This window comes from Leucoraja erinacea, chromosome 33 (genome assembly GCF_028641065.1).
Source record: "Leucoraja erinacea ecotype New England chromosome 33, Leri_hhj_1, whole genome shotgun sequence".
Classification (NCBI taxonomy): domain Eukaryota; kingdom Metazoa; phylum Chordata; class Chondrichthyes; order Rajiformes; family Rajidae; genus Leucoraja; species Leucoraja erinaceus.
In genome coordinates this window covers 7,528,541-7,547,905 of record NC_073409.1, presented here as the reverse complement: position 1 = coordinate 7,547,905, position 19,365 = coordinate 7,528,541, and the positions used below count along the sequence as shown (strand labels likewise).

Below are 19,365 nucleotides of genomic sequence, written 5' to 3'. Positions count from 1 at the left end.
TAACAGAAAAAAAAAACTGTGCATTTCTCAAAAAAAATCTTACCAAGATAAACACAAAGCCTTACTGCGGCTGTAACAGACAGTAACCAATGTAAAAAAATCTTATAATAAAACATTTTTTCCCTTTATACTGAAAAACGCAAACACTGCGGTTTCACAAAAAACCCGGTTTCCTGATTGATCTGCAGGCTGTGGTAGTATGAGACAAAACTTATACCACCGCTGAGTTAAGATTCCTGTGTGTGTTGTCCCTCTCATTATTTGGAAGCAGTCATTCCCAGGTGACCAAGGAACACACAATCGACTCCTGGGCCAATTTAATGCAGAGACAATTTCTGGCTTCAGAAGGAAGGAAAATCTACTGGGAGTGTTTTATATAAAAAATATTGCTCCCAAACATATCATTCATTTTCCATTCACTGTATTGAATGACAAAGTTTTCTTCAAAGTTGGCGTAGTTCAACTTGAGAATTCTTAGGCATGCCATCAGCTGAATGAAACTTCCTTAAATGCATTTAATTCTGGCTATATAGTTACATTTCCAATCCCTTCAACATCCTGAAGTCTGGCGGGCAGATCGCAAGCTCACCACCAAACAGAAAGAAAACTTGTTCAGCATTTTTCTGTCAGCAAGAGAGCCATAGACTTGCAAATAAATACTTCAGACTAACAGTACGAAAATACCCTGTCTTCGCAAAACTACTCTGCATTGAACAACTAAAGCAAATAATGATGCATCCCTGAGATAGCCAAACCCCAAGTATATACTCCAGTACTGTTAAAGCAAATACTAGCCCCATGTCAGAGCATGTCCCACACTGTTTGATGAGTATGGGTGAGGAACGCAGTGTGTCTAACAGTGTTAGGATGAAACCAACAGTGTACCAACTCTTCCCACACTCCATCACACCTGTGACTTCCATTCATTTGTGACCTTTGTTGTATTTTGTCCTTGTACTTGTGACATTTTTACAGTTGCGTTTGTGGCGATAAGTACTTGTCATATTGTTCAGGGCATACTCCCCTCATCTTACAGTGTAGGGGCCGATTTAGTTTAGTTTAGAGTTACAGGATATGCATCTGAGTGATATAGAGTAGAAAGGAACTACAGATGCTGCTATATAGTGAAGATATTCACAAAATGCTGGAATAACTCAGCAGGTCAGGCAGCATCTCTGGAGAAAAGGAATGGGTGACATTTCGGGTTCTCTGAAGAAGGTTCTCAACCCGAAATATCACCTATTCCTTTTCTCCAGTGATGCTGCCTGACCCGCTGAGTTACTCCAGCGTTTTGTGTCTATCTTGAGTGATATAGATATACCCTGTGTGCACAAATACCTAGTGTCAATTTCCATCAAGCTTCTGTCAATGAAAGGTTTGGATAGGTGGCATTAGTGGAATATTTCCACTCTGGGGATCAGCACAGAGAATCTTCAGGATGAACTTCCTCACAATTTCGCAACACTGAGCGAGGACCTTCCAGAAAAGGCCAGTTGCCTCCGGAAGTACCCCCCAAAAAATGTGGCCCCTAGAACCTCATTGGGACTTCCGCGGCCAATTGGCAGGTTGAATTCGATGCCGGCAGGTCTATTCCCATAGCCGGCTTCTGAGGCTGACTTTGCGGGCGGGTATCTCAGCCCGTCAGCAGCCTAGGCTGACCTTTCGTGTACCGTTGAACTCTGCTAGGAGGCCATGACTTCTGTTGGTCAGGCAAAACGGATAATCCAGACAGGTTCCAGAACCGAAGGTGCCGGAAAATTGGTGATGGATTTGTTCTACAGCAGAGGAATTGCAGCATAGAAATAGGATTGCGTGTGTGAGTGAAACGTTCCAGGATAAAATTATACCCATTGGGAAATTGTCCCGAGCAAGTCTCTGCGTGATTTATCTTAGTAAATGACACTTGCCTGAAATTAATTGTATGCCCTATTATGTCTTTGGCTGCATGGCCCAAATCCCCTGCTCTGCAGAGCCTGGGGCATTTGGGTGGAAACATACAGCATTGACTGTCCACTTAAAGTAGGTGCAGATAAAGTAGAGAAACAGCAGTGAGGCAAGTCGGATGTGTGACACTGATCACACAGTATCTGCCGAGTGTGTGGTTGGCATCGTGAGGATGATTCTGTGGTGCCCCCATCACCGGTGTTCAACTTAATGCCTCCACTTGGCAGCGTCTCAGGAACATTCAGTCTCGGGATCTGAGCAGGCCAAGTGATCACATGATACACGCCTGTTTGTGGTTGGCATCCATCACATGATCACTTCCACCCACCCATCCCACGTTTGCTTCCTCGCGAATGGCACAATGGCTCTGCAGTAGAGTTGATGCCCGACAACGCCAAAAACACGGGTTCGATCCTGACTAAGGGTGCTGTTTGTATGGAGTTTCTACGTTCTCCCCGTGATCTCGTGGGTTTTCTCTGGGTGCTCCGGTTTCCTCCCACACTCCAAAAACGTACAGCTTTGAGGGTTAATTGGCTTCTGTAAATTGGAAATTGTCCCTAGTGAGTAGGATGGTGATAGTGTATGGGGTCGACGTGGACTCGGTGGGCCAAAGGGCCCGTTTTCACGCTGTATCTCTATTCTCTCATGACACCTTCTACACAAATCCCAAGGGCAGGAGTTCTTTAGGGTCTAGCTGCCCTCAACACTGGGCACTTCAATGGCACAACTAGTGTGTGCTGTGCACAAGGAATGCATTGGGAATGTCACATGGCTGCTTTAGTGCCTAACTCTAGGTGTTCACAAGCCCAATCAGCGCTGGTCTTAACCAAAAAAAGGTGAATTCCAATGTCTAGGTGAGTTTTTTTTGTCACCTCAAATAGATCATAAAAATTTTACAAGCCTAAATATGGTTGCAAGTGGAGTCTAGGGAGAACATTAAAACCTAACGTTGATTTGTGTTGGTGCATGCAGGACGGATTTGGATGATAACACTGAGGTAGGTAACTGTAGCTGACTGCATGCCATCTAATCAGCCTGCAAGGGAACTTGAACGGAAACCTCTGGAGACTTTGCGCCCCACCCAAGGTTTCCGTGCGGTTCCCGGAGGTTGCAGGTGGTTGGCGGAGGTTGCAGGTAGTGGAAGCAGGTAGGGAGACTGACAAAAACCTCCAGGAACCGCACGGAAACCTTGGGTGGGGCGCAAAGTCTCCAGAGGTTTCCGTTCAGGTTTCCTAAGTGGGACAGGGGCATAAAGTAGGACAGGGGATCCACTGAAAAAGAACTATTTCCACTTAACCCAAGTAAATAACTGCTCGCGGAGTGGTCACAGCTACCTGGACATTGCTAACAACCACTTCCTCAGTAGAGACTAATGTTACCCAGACTGAGCACAGACTAATGCATGAGAAGCACTCGGCCACGCACATGGACAATAAAACTGTAAAATGCACAAAACGCCAGTAATGTCTCTAATTCCGATTGAAACACTGCAGGTTTTTTTTTCCAGGCATGTCAACTTGGAGGTCAACTAGTCTAAGCCCCAACTTGCCTTAGGCGAGAGTTTCTTGTTGTAACACTTGACTTCACATCCATGATTTACGCTGTTCTTTGCCTCCAGTGGAACTACTGCTGACATAGTTCCCCCCCCCCCGCCCTGGTCAGGTCATCCTGTGCCTCAACAGGCATGGTGCAGTGTCGTGGCTGCTCGCACCTCATGCCTTAGTGGTGACTGGCCGGCGTCAATGCCTCTCCTCCACACAAAGGGAGGTCACCTAAAGGTTGAAGGCAAGTACGTGATGTCAGCAGTGAACCTCCCTTTGCAAAAAGGCTCGCTGATTCTTTTGAATGTTATTGAAATCCTGGGAGGTCTGTGAGGAGCCGGGGCGGGAATGCTGGGCTCAACACTGGCTACATTGTTGTCCTTCTGTTTACAATGAGCTCGGATCTAACTGAGGCGTGCGAGCAGGGGGTGGCTGCTCTGATCAGCAAAGTGCCGGCTACTCAATGGGCAGCCAGCACCCCTTCCTTCTCCCTTTCTCTTCGAAAGCTTGTCTTTGGTGATGTCCTTCTGCAGAAGAACCACAAACGGAACAATTCTCCGACGAGCAAGACAACCAACACCTTTGTGGTGTGAAAAATAATAACAAAGAAAAACACACATAAAGACGTGACTATTATATACAGCGTAAGGTACAAAATAAAAATGCAGTGACCATTGATTCCATGCCTTGTCCTGAAGCAAGCTGGAAGTTTGGTTAAATCATCACATACAATAATGGAGGGAAACAGTCCCACAACACAGAACGGAGTTCTATAAAACTTGAGGTAGAATGTTTCTCTTTATATTTGGAAGTGCTTTTTCTTTCTCTTTCGGGCGTTTCCTTGCTCTCTATGGCAGACGAGCAAGGTCTTGAGGTAGCACTGCATCTGAACTGATCAAGTGCTCTTCTACTTGTAGAAAGGAAGATACCAAATGGAACAGCTTCCTTAGAACACATTCAATACGGTTGAGGTAGTTTATAATTATAATCAACAAACTTTTCTTTGAGTTGTTTCTCCAAGTCTTATTACCAGCCTGCGTTAGGCCCCACCAGACACTTTTGTTGGGAATCCGGTGCTGAATCTAATGAAGCTTTTGTTGATACATTGGAGGTTGATACATTGAGGAAAAAATCCATCTAATCCCTGCACGGACTGCTGAGTCCTTGCTCAAGTGAAGGAGGTGGTCTTTTGGCTTCAAAGCAATGGTTTCACCGCAGAGCACAGGACCAGCAGGCAAAATATAAGATGAAGAAATATAAGCAAATGGTGAGGCCGCAATCTAGTGGCCGCAGGCCTGGAAATGTATCCTTGGAAGGGTCGGAGATAAACTGCACCCATGTACCTTCATTACAACATGCCTGAGTTTGTGAGGATACAAACAGAGCTGGCAGTCACCAAAGCCCAGAAGAATTAGAGCTGACCTGAGACTGACGGCTCTACAAAGATGCCGTCAGAGGAGAAAGCGATAAATATGACTGTGTCCGTTTCAGCGTGCGCCTACTGGGAGGCACTGAGACCTGGCCGCACTCAAAGTTTCACTCTGTGGTTCCAGAACTATTGTCCTTTGCTACTGTAAAGCTGAGCTGTTTAACGTTTGATTCGGGGCAGTCTAAAGAGCACTGCACAACAGTTTCAAACGTAGCCCGTGGTTCCCGAGTCACCACTAACTCGTCCAGTGGGAATGCAGAATTCTGGCAGGTCAGACTGGGCTGTTCCTCTGAGATGGGCGAGATGTTAGTTGACTGCTGGATACAGAAAAATAAAAATACGGGGAGGGGAGGGAGGTGGATAGAAGCAAAAACAATTATTACATAAAAGTGTAAAAATAAACTTATACAGCAGCTCTTCTTCCACACGCCACTGTTCATTGAATGAGAGCAAGCATAGATTTAATAGACTGAATTGCCTCCTATCTCTTGAGGGTATACAAGAATGAATATTATAATTTAATAACACAGGGAATTAAATAGGGAATAAAACACATAGACATTTGAACTTTAACATCTGCAAAAACAATTTCTCAGCAGAAACATAGAAAATAGGTGCAGGAGTAGGCCATTCGGCCCCTCGAGAATCGAAACGTCACCCGTTCCTTCTCTCTGGAGATGCTGCCTGACCCGCTGAGTTACTCCAGCATTTTGTGTCTACCTCAAGTTCGTAGGTTAATTGGTTTCGGTAAAGATTGTAAATTGTTCCTAATTGGAGAGAAACCTCAGGCTCACATGTGTGTATACTTCAAAACCTGATTTTTTTTCTTGGAGACGCCAGCTAGATTGATACACACAAAATGCTGGAGTAAACCAGCGGGTCAGGCAGCATCTCTGGAGATGTGTCTGAAGTCTGAAGTAGAGTCTCAGCCCGAAACATCACCCATTGCGCCTCTCGATTCTGAAGAAGGTACTCCAGCTTTGTGTGTCTTATCTTCTGGAGAATAAGAGTTAGCCAGATTGATTATATTTTCCATTGATCATGAGTTAAGTTAAGCGCATCTTACCGTAATTCCCTTGTGCTGGTGCTCATTGGGAAGTGATGCAGGAAACAATCTTTCCAACTCATTTATATCCGCCATCTTCCTGTTGGCTGTGAACTCTTCCCTGGCTCTGCCCACTCCACCGTTTATGGCAAGCCCTTGGGGATTTCTCTGGGCCCGAGACGGAGCCTGAGGGGTCGCCAGCCCATCTTCAACATGTTTACATATTAGCAACCTGCAAATACATGGGCCAGAGGACAGGCTGAGTTCACAGATGGTAAAAATATCATTTATTGCACATGTTAGATGTTCAGTCCATTCGCAGTAACATATTAGAAACATAGAAACATAGAAAATAGGTGCAGGAGTAGGCCATTCGGCCCTTCGAGCCTGCACCGCCATTCAATATGATCATGGCTCATCATCCAACTCAGTATCCTGTACCTGTTTTCTCTCCATACTCCCTGATCCCTTTAGCCACAAGGGCCACATCTAACTCCCTCTTAAATATAGTCAATGAACTGGCCTCAACTACATTCTGTGGCAGAGAATTCCACAGATTCACCACTCTCTGTGTAAAAATATTTTTTCTCATCTCAGTCCTAAAAGATTTCCCCTTTATCCTTAAACTGTGACCCCTTGTTCTGGACTCCCCCAACATCGGGAACAATCTTCCTGCATCTAGCCTGTCCAACCCCTTAAGAATTTTGTAAGTTTCTATAAGATCCCCTCAATCTTCTAAATTCTAGCGAGTACAAGCCGAGTCTATCCAGTCTTTCTTCATATAAAAGTCCTGACATCCCAGGAATCAGTCTGGTGAACCTTCTCTGTACTCCCTCTAAGGCAAGAATGTCCTTCCTCAGATTAGGAGACCAAAACTAAGACATATTAATGCACTGTTGGATGAAATGGAAGGAAATGGAACTACACTCCTGTTCTACCCATAATTAAGGACATTAGGACAAACATGTAGTGCTTGTGTGTGTACAATATGTGCAAAATAAACATGACATTGAGGTGAAGGCAATCAACAGCTTCAAGTTCCTGGGACGGTATTGTCTGAAGATCTGTACTGAACCCAGCATTTTGATGCAATCATAAAGAAAGCCCATCCATGTCTCTACTTCCTTAGAAGATTGAGGGGATTTGGTGTGTTGAAGAATACTGATCTTCTGCAGGCGTACTGTGGAGAACATACTGAATGATTGCATCACGGCTTGGTTTGGCAACTCGAATGCCCTTGATCAGAGGAGATTGCAGAGAGAGGTAGTCACTCTCAGCCCATCCCAGGTACTGACCTCCCCACCATCGAATGGATCGATACGAGGCATGGCCTCAAAAGAGCCACAAATATCAAAGACCCACACCACTCCGACCACGCTCTCCTCCACCATCAAAAAGGTGTAAGAGCAGGAAAACCATGGCATCCTGATTGAAAAATAACTTCTACCTGACAACCACCAGCCTCTTGAACAGTGAACAACATCAAACTCAGCAACATGGACTTGTGTCCTCGTTTGCACAAATGACTCCCAGCATTTGTACTATTATTATGATCATTAATTTATTGGAATCTTTAATAATTATTATATATTTATCTATGTGATATTACGTTCATGGGTCTGGGAACATGCTGCAAGTACGATTTTCATTGTTCTGTTGCTGGTACATGTGACAATTCAAAACTCATCTTGGCAAAAGCACTCAAATATAAATCCAGATTATACACCTGAACCTTCAAGACTTGTATTCACATTCCATATGTGCAAACTATCATGGACTAGGTAGGCCATGCACACCAGATTCAGGGACAGTTTCTTCCCAGCTCTTATTTGGCAACTGAACAACTATCAACATCTAGCGAGCGGTCCTAAGCTACTATCTACCTCATTGGGAGACCCTCGGACTATCTTTAATCAGACTTTACTAGTCTTTATCTTGCACTAAACTTTATTCCCTTTACCATGTATCTGTACACTGTGGATGGCTTGATTGTAATCATGCCTTTTCTGTTGCTGCCCCGGCACTCTGGAACACTTTGCTGCTGCAGATCAGACAGGCCCCTTCACTGTCCATCTTTAAATCCTCCCTAAAAACTCACTTTTATTCACTGGCTTTCGACACTGGCTGAGACTTTGTTCCTGTTTTAGTGCTTTTAATGTCTTTTAATTTTTACTGTTTTTATAGTCCTGTCGTCTTAATGGTTTTAGTAGTTTGTAATAACTTTTTGTTGACTTCCCATGTACAGCACTTTGTGGTAACTGATGTTGTCTAAAAGCGCTTTATAAATAAAGTTATTATTATTATTATTATTATGTATTGTCTTTCCACTGACTGGTTAGCACGCAACAAAAACGTTTCACTTGTACCTCGGTACATGTGACAATAAACTAAACTCAACTAAATATCACACATGCACACACCATCTACCCACGCGTCTCAGAGTCTGCTCTCGGTATTCTCTGGAGTGTATGTATACCTTCCACGGTATCCAAAAACTAGGAACAGAACGCAGAAGATGATGCAGGTGACACCGATGTGTGTTCCGATGATGATGCCGGTGGTGGATGTTTTGCTGCTGTGTTCTTCTTTCAAGCAATCGCATGGAGTGTTCAGAACTGAAAACAAATCGTCTCTTGTTAATGTACGACCATTTTATATGAAATTGTTCACCTCTCTCACTGCCCTGAGATCTTTAGTTTAGTTTAGACATACAGCGAGGAAACAGGCCCTTCGACCCACTGAGTTCGGGCTAACTTGTGATCACCCATTACACAAACACTATCCGACACAATGGGGGCAATTTACAATTTTACTGAAGCCAATTAACCTACAAAAGCTGTGCGTCTTTGGAGTGTGGGAGAAAAACCGGAGCACCCAGGGAACACCCACGCAGTTACAGGGAGAACGTGCAAACTCCGTACAGACAGTACCTGTAGTCAGGATCGAACCCAGGTCTCTGGTGCCAGATGGCATCAACTCTACCACTGCACCATCTTTCTATCTATTAAATCAATTCTTCTCTCACTCGTAGCTTCCAATCTCTTTCCCTATTGCACTCTTTACCTATTCATAAAAGTTTCCCACAATGTTAGACAAGCTCGAAAAGGCCAATGTTGGTCATGTCCGATTAACAATTTAACTTGACATCTATCCAATCATCTTGAATCCAATTGGTCAATTAGCATTATGTGTGTTAAAATAACTGCAGTTTTATTGTTTGTCAAAATGTTATTGACATTTCATTTAATATATTCAAGTGATAATGTGTTTATGTTTCATTATCTCACAGGATACAGAGATTGCTGGAAAGTATTGCATTTATTGACATTTCCTAATTTTGCAGTTGCATATTGATTAATCTGGGTAAATATATCTTGAATTATTTTAACACAATGAGTCATTTGTGAAATAACGTGACCACAGTTATGCCTTTAGACACTGTACCAGCGATGTCCCGTGAAGAACAGTAAGATAAATGAACAATTAATCTTATTATTGGCAGCAAGAGGGAAGAGAGCAATGTTGGTTGGGTGTTCATAGGGTCATGCAGTTCAGAAACAGGCCCAACCCGCCCACCAAATCTGCACTTACCATTTCATATTCATATACCACAATCCTACAATAATCCATTGCATTCTCCTCCCTCCCCCAGGCTAGTTACCACTCAGCTAACACTGGGGCAATTTTACCCTGGCCAATTGACCCATCAATCCGCACATCTTTGGAATGTGGGAGGAAATTGGAAAACCTGGAGGAACCGCACTTGGTCCCAGGGAGAAGGTGTTACATGGGCAGCAGAGGATTTCAGGATCAAACCCAGGTCACTAGAGCCACAAGGCAGTTGATTCCCTTTAGGAGTAGTTTATTTTAGTTTAGTTTAGAGGTACAATGTGGAAACAGGTCCTTTGACCCACTGAGTCCGTGCCGACCAGCGATCACCCGTACACTAGTTCTACCCTACACACTAGGGACAATTTACAGAAGTCAATTGACGTACAAGCCTGCATGCCTTTGGAGTGTAGGAGGAATCTGGAGCACCCGGAGAATACCTATGCAGTCACGGGGAGAACGTTTCAACTCCATACAGACAGCATCCATAGTCAGGATCGAACCCAGGTCTCTGGCACTGCAAGGCAGCAACTCTACCGCTGCACCACTGCGCCGCCTCCTGAGTAATTTTGTGTCTTTACCCATTGCCGGAACCACCTGACTGATTCATGACACGGACATGGACTGAGTCTATGTGCTGCTGACGCTACTGCAAGGAAGATTTTCTTTGTACTAGCACAGTGGTACTTGTGCCAGACAACAGTAAACTCGACTTGACTTGAACCATGAAATTGTAGAAACGTCTCGATACTACGCAGTGGGTAGGATGAAACTTTAGATGCTGGAGTAGCTCAGCGGGTCAGGCAACATCTCTGGAGAAAGGCTTTTCAATATCATCAATAACATTATCTTCAATACTACACAGTGTCAGCCCCAGGAATAACTTCCATCCCTGGTCAGGAACAATTGCACAAACAAGCGAACAGTAGGGTTCACCGAGAGGTCGCTGGGGGTTCCGACAGAAACAGTGATAGATAGGCTAATCATATGTAAATGCATTTTTGAGTCATGTTTGTGGTTAATTTCATATTCATGATTTTATTATACACATACGGCATATTCTTGGAAAATTCTTGGGGACTATAATAAAGTCTTCAACCTGTTATCTATCTATCTATATTTAAAACTGTGTGCGTGTGTGTGTGTGTGTTTCTGCCTGGCCAGCCTTTGATTCGTTACTACGCCAACATCACACGCACAAACACCGAGATTTTTTTAAGTCAACGCGGCAACATTGTATACAAAGTTAAATAAATCAATCTATATTTAAAACTGTGTGTGTGTGTGTGTGTTTCTGCCTGTCTTGTGGGTGCCAGCCTTTGATTCGTTACTACGCCAACACCAGACGCAAAAATGCCGAGATCTTTTCCATTTCGGTAGAGATTTCACTTTTCATTCCAAGTATCCACTCCTGATTAAATTTTGTCGTGTTTATGTACACATTTTTAATTAAATCCTTCTCTCCCCCCACTCACTCATTTTGTCGCCTCCTGCAGGCCAGCGCCTGGAATCTTATGTTCGGGAACGGCTTGAGTTGGAGTACCATGTCTCCCGTGGGGGCTACGGGTAGGGAACGGGTGCATTGGGGGATCAGACCCAACGGGTCTGCACTTGGTCTAGTATCATTTAAAAGTATAATATGCAAAGGGATTATATTTAGCGACGTATATACGACACCAGTGTGAAGCGGCCTTTAGTGGTCAGTGGACAGGAACTGTACGTGACGGATTTCAGTCGGGTTTTCTTTAAATCGTCAATAAAGTTATTTTTTGCTGAAACCAGTTATCAGAAAAATATATTGTTTGCCTTATGAAAGAGAACGAAAGAGATTAATATAAGATATATAATAATTTTTATGTACGGGTTCCCTGAGACTTTTCTAGGTAAGGATAAAAAGGTTGAGAAATGCTGGGCTAGTCAGATTAAATTCAATACTGGAGAAACTCAGGGTGAAGCAGCATCTGGCCGAAACGTTGCCTATTTCCTTCGCTCCACAGATGCTGCCTCACCCGCTGAGTTTCTCCAGCATTTTTGTCTACCTTCGATTTTCCAGCTTCTGCAGTTCATTCTAAAACAGATTACATTCAATATTGAGCCAAAGGCCTGACCAGATATTGTTTGCAAATTCCTACCATGCCAATCGTGGCTCCTGTTACTCACCAGATCTTTCAGTGGCATCTCGCAGAGTCACAAAGCGCACTGTGGAATTCCCATCTCCATGGCAATTGAAAGCGAGAAGCTTCACTTCATAAGCAATCATAGGGTCTGGGTGAAAAGAAACTCAGTTTTACAATCACTCCGTCAAATAGACGGTCAGAGTACACTGCTCTACGCACACAAACAGCTCAGCTCACATTCCCATGACAAAGAGTGCTTGAAAATATTTATTTATTATTTTTCCTTCAGTTCATCCCCTCTTTCACTAACAAGCTTCCCCTGCGTTACTGGAGAGGTGTAATCCTGGAAAAACCATATGTATCGTGAAGTTCCGCAGCAAAAAGCCAAAATATCGGCACTGCACCAAAAACCCAAGTTTAAAGATACGTATAGCCCTGTCTCACGGTACGAGTTCATTCCAAGAGCTCTCCCGAGTTAAAAAAAATCAAACTCGTAGTAAGCACGGAGAATGAACGCAACGGGTACGTCGGAGCTCGGGGACGTCTCTTAGCGCTAACGCCAGGTACTCGGGAAGACTCGCTAACGGCAGGTAAGCACGGGAAGACTCGTGAAGATTTTTCAACGAGTGGCCATTACCGTAAATCTCCGAGTTCGAATCAGGGCAAACTCGGGAGAACTCTTGAAATGAACTTGTATTGTGGGACAGGGGTTTTAATTTATTTCGTTTCATTTACAAAGAGATTCCGTAAGAGCAAATGTTGTTCCCTATTGCAAATTTATGTGAGGCAATTTAATAATTCTGTACGTGTAAATTTCCATTACCCTTATCTTACGGCTTTTATACACCTCTATATGATCACCCCTCAGTCTCCTGTGCTCCCAGGAATGAAGTCCTAGCTTGACCACCCTTTCTTATAGCTCAGGCCCTTGGGTCCAGGCAACATCCTTGTAAATTTTCTCTGTACATTTTCCACCTTAATGGCATGCTTGCTATACCAGGGTGACCAAAACTGAACACAGTACTCCAAGTGTGGCCTCAGCAATGTATTGTATAATGTAACATAATGTCCCAACTTCTATTCTCAATACCCTGATTGATGAAGGCCAACAAACCAAAAGCATTCTTGACCACCCTTTCCAGCTCTGACTCCACTTTCAAGGAACCATCCACCCATACTCCTTGGTCCCTCTGCTCCTCAACAATCCCCAGGGCTGTATTCCCCATTCACTGTAAAGGTCCTGCCCTGAATTGACTTCAGAAAATGCCAATGTACTAATCTCCTGCATCCATACCTCAGCCACTTTACCCAACTGACCAAGACCCTGCTGTGATTTTTGATAACCATCTTCACAATCTATGATACTGCCCACTTGAATGTTTTCTGCAAACTTACTAATCATGCCTTGTACATTCACATCTGATCATCCATCAAAATGATGATCGATCCGCATAACTCACGCCTTGCCACCCTGATGCCGAAAGGTGCAAGCTTTACCCTGCGAAGACACAGGTGGATTTCTTACCAAGATGAGTGATGTTGTAGGAAGTAACGTTGCGGGGAAGGAGCACGGGCCCAGTGAAGAGCGCCCCATGGATCCGACGATAATACAGCTTGAATCCTTCATGTTGACCCAGTTTAATACTGGATTCCCACGCGACCTGGATGGCGGTATTGTTCAGGACCTTGATGAAAAGAGCTGGCACAGCCGGAACTGAAAGAGAAAGACAGGACACAGTGGTATCTATGTTGAATGAACAGCATCACCAAGATGCTCCTGGGCTTTCACCATCCACCCAGGTCAACCACTGATGTGTGCCACTGCACCACCATTCATGGATGCGCCAAGGTGCAACGTCTCACAGCACCAGGGTAAATGTCTGTAGTCTACAATCTTGACCCAGAACTGTGGCTATTGTTTAGGAAGGAACTGCAGATGCTGGTTTACAACAAAGTGCTGGAGTAACTCAGCGGGTCAAACATGCAGCATCGCTGTAGAAAAGGAATAAGGTCTGAAAAAGGGTCTCAACCCGAAACGTCACCTATTCCTTCTCTCCAGAGATGCTGCCTGACCCACTGAGTTACTGCAGCATTTTTGTGTCTATCACCATGATTACTGTTGTTCAGTTTAGCTTAATTTAGTTAGTATAGTTTTGTTTACTATTATCACCTGTACTAAGGTGCAGTGGAAAGCTTCTTGTTAAGATGCAAATAACATCCTGTGCTCACGATATGACCTCCAAACTTTATAAGAAAGTAGTCATAATTTAATATCCAGCCTGTCCTGGATAAAGAAGGCAGTTTACATGATAGTTACCAAGAAATTATATTTGGACAAGTACATGGGTAGGAAAGGTTTAGAGATATATAGGCAAAAACGGGCAGGTGGGACAGGTGTAAACATGGCATCATGGTCGGCATGTGTAAGTTGGGCCGAGGGCCTGTATCTGTGCTGTATGACCCTATGACTCTAAATTAGGAAATTCAGAAGAAACTTGTTTTCTCTGAGACTGTGGAACTCAGTACATCGGGAAGCTGTGAGTACAATTATCATTGAAGCAACTAAAGTGAAGCTGGTATACATCTGAGGGAGATGCAAATTTAAACCTTTGCTTAAAGAGTCATATAAGGGAAGTGATGAGGAGATTCAAGAAGCACATACATACTTCCAGGGAGAGTCTGGTTGGATGAAATTGTCTTTTTCTAAGCTATGTAAATGGCATTGTCTTCAAGCCTATTGCAAGATCCTCTTCAGTACCACTCTGCAAGTTTATTGTTCTTTCTTTTCCATACATAATATTATTTTCATACTCAATAAATCCAAAAAAGATTGCGTCTCTGAAGGCTGTAATCTATGCTCAATGTAATAACAGAGGAGGTTTCCTGGTGACAAAGTGCTGGAGTAACTCAGTGGGCCAGGCAGCATCTCTGGAAAACATAGATACGTGGCTTTTCGGGTCGAGACCCTTCCTCAGACTATGGCATAGTTTTATGGACTAATTTAATGAACAAAGAGGATTTGATTCTAACTGTGAGTGGTGCGATCCCTGATGTTCAACAACTGATATGGCCCTGCATTTATTCCCCTTTGCCTTAATTAGCAGAAACAGTAATTAAAATTGAAATGATTTCACTTTGGTTCCCTTGAGACTGCCTATTATGATTCCAGTCTTGAACAGCTCTAAGCTACGACACTGTGTATCTTCAGTGTAATCACACACACCAAGGCTTCCTTCAAAGTACCTCCCATGCCCACAGGTGTAACCTTTGGGGTGATTGAAGACAACGGGGAACATGGTTTAGTTTAGTTTAGTTAAGAGATACAGCGTGGAAGCAGGCCATTCGGCCCATCGAGTCCGCGCTGACCAGTGATCCCCGTACACTAGCACTATCCCACACTTTTTAACCAAAGGCAATTAACAAACAAACCTGTATGTCTTTAGAGTGTGGGAGGAAACCGGAGCACTCGGGGAAAACCCATGCCATCACCGGGAGAACGCAGAAACTCCGCAAAGACAGCGCCTGTAGTCAGGATCGAATCTGGGTCTCTGGCGCTGTAAGGTTGCAACTCTACCCCTACATCATCGTGACATCACTGGGTCAAAGATTCTGGAACTGCTCACCGTGGGAACAGTTTCAACTCAAGGGTCGCAGAAACCAAGAAAGTGTCGCACCAGCAGCATCTCGATGGGTAAGGGCGGCACAGTGGCCCAGTGGTAGAGTTGCTGCCTCATCAAAGCCAGAGACCATGATTTAATCCTGACCACGGGTACTGTCTGTACAGAGTTTGTACATTCTCCCATGACCATGAGGGTTTTCTCCGGATATACAGGTTTTATAGGTTACTTGGCTCCTGTAAATTGTAAATTGGCCCTGGTGTGTAGTGTGATGGTGATTGCTGGTTGGCATCAGCGATCACGCATAGTGGCAGAGTTTGAGGCGAGGCTTGACAGGGGTATATAAAACTGTGATAGGCACAGATAGGCTAGACTGTCAGAATTGTTTTTCCCCTGGGTGGAAATGTCCAACACTACAGGGCATGGCTGTAAGGCGAGAGGGGGAATGTTTAATGGCGATGCGCTAGGGTGGTGGGGCTTGAATCGCATTGCCACGAGGAGTGGTAGAGGCAGATACAATTGTGGCGTTTAAGAGGTTTTTAGATAGGCACATGGAAAAGCAGTGGATAGAGGGATATGGATCATGTACAGGCTGTGAGATCAGGTTAACTTGGCAACATGTATTGGCACAATCAGGGAGTAACAGAGTCAGTGTCATACGGTGTGTAAACAGGCCCTTTGGCCCATCTTGCCCCCACCAACCAGTATGTCCCATCTACATTAGCCCCATCTGCCAATGTTTGGCCCATATCCCACCAAAGCTGCCCTATCCATGTAAGGACAGTTAAAGTCTGGTCAGAGGAAGCGGACTTCACACTTCAGCAGTGTTTTGGAAACACTGACTGGAAGGCGTTTGCAGCCCAGGCCACCCTTGACTCTCACACGGACATTGATTCCTATACATCCTCTGTTCTGGACTTTATAAACTCCACCATCAATAGTGTCACCTCCCTCAAACAGGTGACCATATACCCGAATCAGAAGCCATGGATGAACAGCGAGGTCAGGCTACTGCTGAAAGCACGGGACACCGCTTTCAGGTCAGGCGATGCTCGAGCCTACAGTTCATCCAGGGCTAACCTGAAGAGGGGCATCAGGAAGGCCAAGCACTGCCATAAGCTCAGGATTGAGGAGCACTTCAACAACAACTCCGACCCCCGACGCATGTGGCAAGGCATCCAGGCCATCACGGACTACAGACCCTCCAACATCACCCCCACATCCAGCGACGCCTCCTTCCTTGAGGAGCTGAATCACTTCTATGGCCGCTTCGACAGGGACAATCTAGAGACAGCCATCAAGGCTGTGCTACCTGCCGATCACCAACCCCTCACACTCACCCCCTACGACGTGTACGTGGCACTGAGTAGGACTAATGCACGTAAGGCTGCTGGCCCTGACGGCATCCCCGGGCGCGTGCTCAGTGCCTGTGCTGCGCAGCTGACAGACGTCTGGACTGACATCTTCAACCTGTCACTTGCCCAAGCAGTTGTCCCCACTTGCCTTAAAGCCACCTCCATCGTGCCAGTGCCAAAACACTCCACTGCGGCAAGCCTCAACGACTTCCGCCCAGTTGCACTTACCCCCATCATCACCAAGTGCTTCGAGAGGCTGGTCCTGGCACACCTCAAAAGCTGCCTACCCCCCACACTGGATCCCTATCAGTTTGCCTACTGCAAGAACAGGAGTACGGAGGATGCCATCTCAACGGCACTTCACTCCGCCCTCTCCCACCTTGACAACAGAGACACTTATGTAAGAATGCTGTTCATCGATTACAGCTCAGCATTCAACACCATTATTCCATCAAAACTGATCACCAAACTCGGTAACCTGGGCATCGACCCCTCCCTCTGCAACTGGATACTGGACTTTCTAACCAACAGACCCCAGTCTGTGAGGTTAGACAAGCACACCTCTTCAACCCTCACCCTGAACACCGGCGTTCCTCAGGGCTGTGTGCTGAGCCCCCTCCTCTACTCCCTCTTCACCTATGACTGCACACCTGTACATGGTACTAACACCATCATCAAGTATGCAGATGATACAACGGTGATTGGCCTCATCAGCAACAACGATGAGCTGGCCTACAGGGAGGAGGTCCAGCACTTAGCAGCATGGTGCGCTGACAACAACCTGGCCCTTAACTCCAAGAAGACCAAGGAGCTCATTGTAGACTTCAGGAAGTCCAGAGGCGGCACGCACACCCCCATCCACATTAACGGGACGGAGGTGGAACGTGTTTCTAGCTTCAGGTTCCTGGGAGTCAACATCTCCGATGACCTCTCTTGGACCCACAATACCTCTACTCTGATCAAGAAGGCTCATCAGCGTCTCTTCTTCCTGAGGAGACTGAAGAAGGTCCATCTGTCTCCTCAGATCCTGGTGAACTTCTACCGCTGCACCATCGAGAGCATCCTTACCAACTGCATCACAGTATGGTATGGCAACTGCTCTGTCTCCGACCGGAAGGCATTGCAGAGGGTGGTGAAAATTGCCCAACGCATCACCGGTTCCACGCTCCCCTCCATTGAGTCTGTCCAAAGCAAGCGCTGTCTGCGGAGGGCGCTCAGCATCGCCAAGGACTGCTCTCACCCCAACCATGGACTGTTTACCCTCCTACCATCCGGGAGGCGCTACAGGTCTCTCCGTTGCCGAACCAGCAGGTCGAGGAACAGCTTCTTTCCGGCCGCTGTCACTCTACTAAACAACGTACCTCGGTGACTGCCAATCACCCCCCCCCGGACACTTATTATTATTTTTTTTATTCAAATCGTTTGCTATGTCGCTCTTCAAGGGAGATGCTAAATGCATTTCGTTGTCTCTGTACTGTACACTGACAATGACAATTAAAATTGAATCTGAATCTGAATCTGAATCTGATAGAGGGATATGGATCGTGTACAGGCTGTGAGATCAGGTTAACTTGGCAACATGTATTGGCACAATCAGGGAGTAACAGAGTCAGTGTCATACGGTGTGTAAACAGGCCCTTTGGCCCATCTTGCCCCCATCAACCAGTATGTCCCATCTACATTAGCCCCATCTGCATATGTTTGGCCCATATCCCACCAAAGCTGCCCTATCCATGTACCCACAGTATCTAATAATCCCAGACTCAACCACCTCCTCCCGCAGCTCGTTCCATACACCCACCACCCTTGGTGTGAAAAAGTTACCCCTCAGATATAAAATATTTCCCCTTCACCTTAAACCTATATGCCGTCTGGTTCTTGATTGTGTTGTGCTGCACCATTCTATGTTCTATGTTTTACAATCCTCAGTGTCTATGACACTCACCTTCACCCAGTGTGTTCGTGATGGCTGTCTCGGAAGGTTTGCTGGCTCCCCGCGAGGTGTAGGCCTTTATGTGGAACGTGTAACTGGTGGACGCCTCCAGATCAGTCACTACCTGCTGGAGGGTAGATTTACTCACAGCCTCCTGGTACTCCATCTCCACTGGATCTGTGTGCAAGCAGAAAAAAGATGAGGCAAACCCTGGAGAACCTCCTGGCTCATTGACAGCGGGCATTAGTCATAACCAAGCATTTCTTGCATCCATTCACATAATGGAATACTTGGACAGGTACACGGATAGGAAAGGTTTATGGGCCGAATGGGGCCAACGTAGATGGGGCATCTTGGCCAGCACGAACAAGTTGGACCAAAACACCTGTTTGTACTCAAAAAAGCTGGAGAAACTCAGCGGGTGCAGCAGCATCTATGCAGCGAAGGAAATAGGCAACATTTCGGCCCGAAATGTTGCCTATTTCCTTCGCTCCATAGATGCTGCTGCACCCGCTGAGTTTCTCCAGCTTTTTTGAGTACAATCGATTTTCCAGCATCTGCAGTTCCTTCTTAAACACCTGTTTGTGCTGCTTGACTCCAGCTCTGTGACATAATTCACAATGTGGAAATCATAACCAAGGTCAAGCTCACCATTAATTGCTCTTGCAAAGACGGTGAGCCTTTTGAAATGTCTAAGCGCATTGAAGTATCTATGTTTGTTGGGCAAATATAAAGAACAAGCTACATGCCAGTGTGACGTGAGGCCACAAACTGA

At 45.3% G+C, this 19,365-nt stretch overlaps 1 protein-coding gene across 2 annotated transcripts in view; it reads right to left on the bottom strand.

Annotated features, from left to right (window-relative positions):
- Positions 1-3,202: 3,202 nt before the first annotated feature.
- The window catches only part of igdcc3 (immunoglobulin superfamily, DCC subclass, member 3), a 100,623-nt gene continuing 84,460 nt past the window's right edge, over positions 3,203-19,365 (bottom strand). The window contains exons 9-14 of one of the 2 annotated variants that reach the window (XM_055661159.1): positions 18,603-18,767; positions 13,211-13,399; positions 11,729-11,833; positions 8,436-8,574; positions 5,981-6,191; positions 3,203-5,228 (exon numbers count right to left, since the gene is read on the bottom strand). In XM_055661159.1, the coding sequence (XP_055517134.1) occupies positions 5,022-5,228; positions 5,981-6,191; positions 8,436-8,574; positions 11,729-11,833; positions 13,211-13,399; positions 18,603-18,767 (1,016 nt within the window). In that variant the 3' untranslated portion in view covers positions 3,203-5,021. Of the gene's footprint in view, positions 5,232-5,980; positions 6,192-8,435; positions 8,575-11,728; positions 11,834-13,210; positions 13,400-18,602; positions 18,768-19,365 lie in introns of both variants that reach the window. The other variant, XM_055661158.1, reaches the window with a different exon arrangement.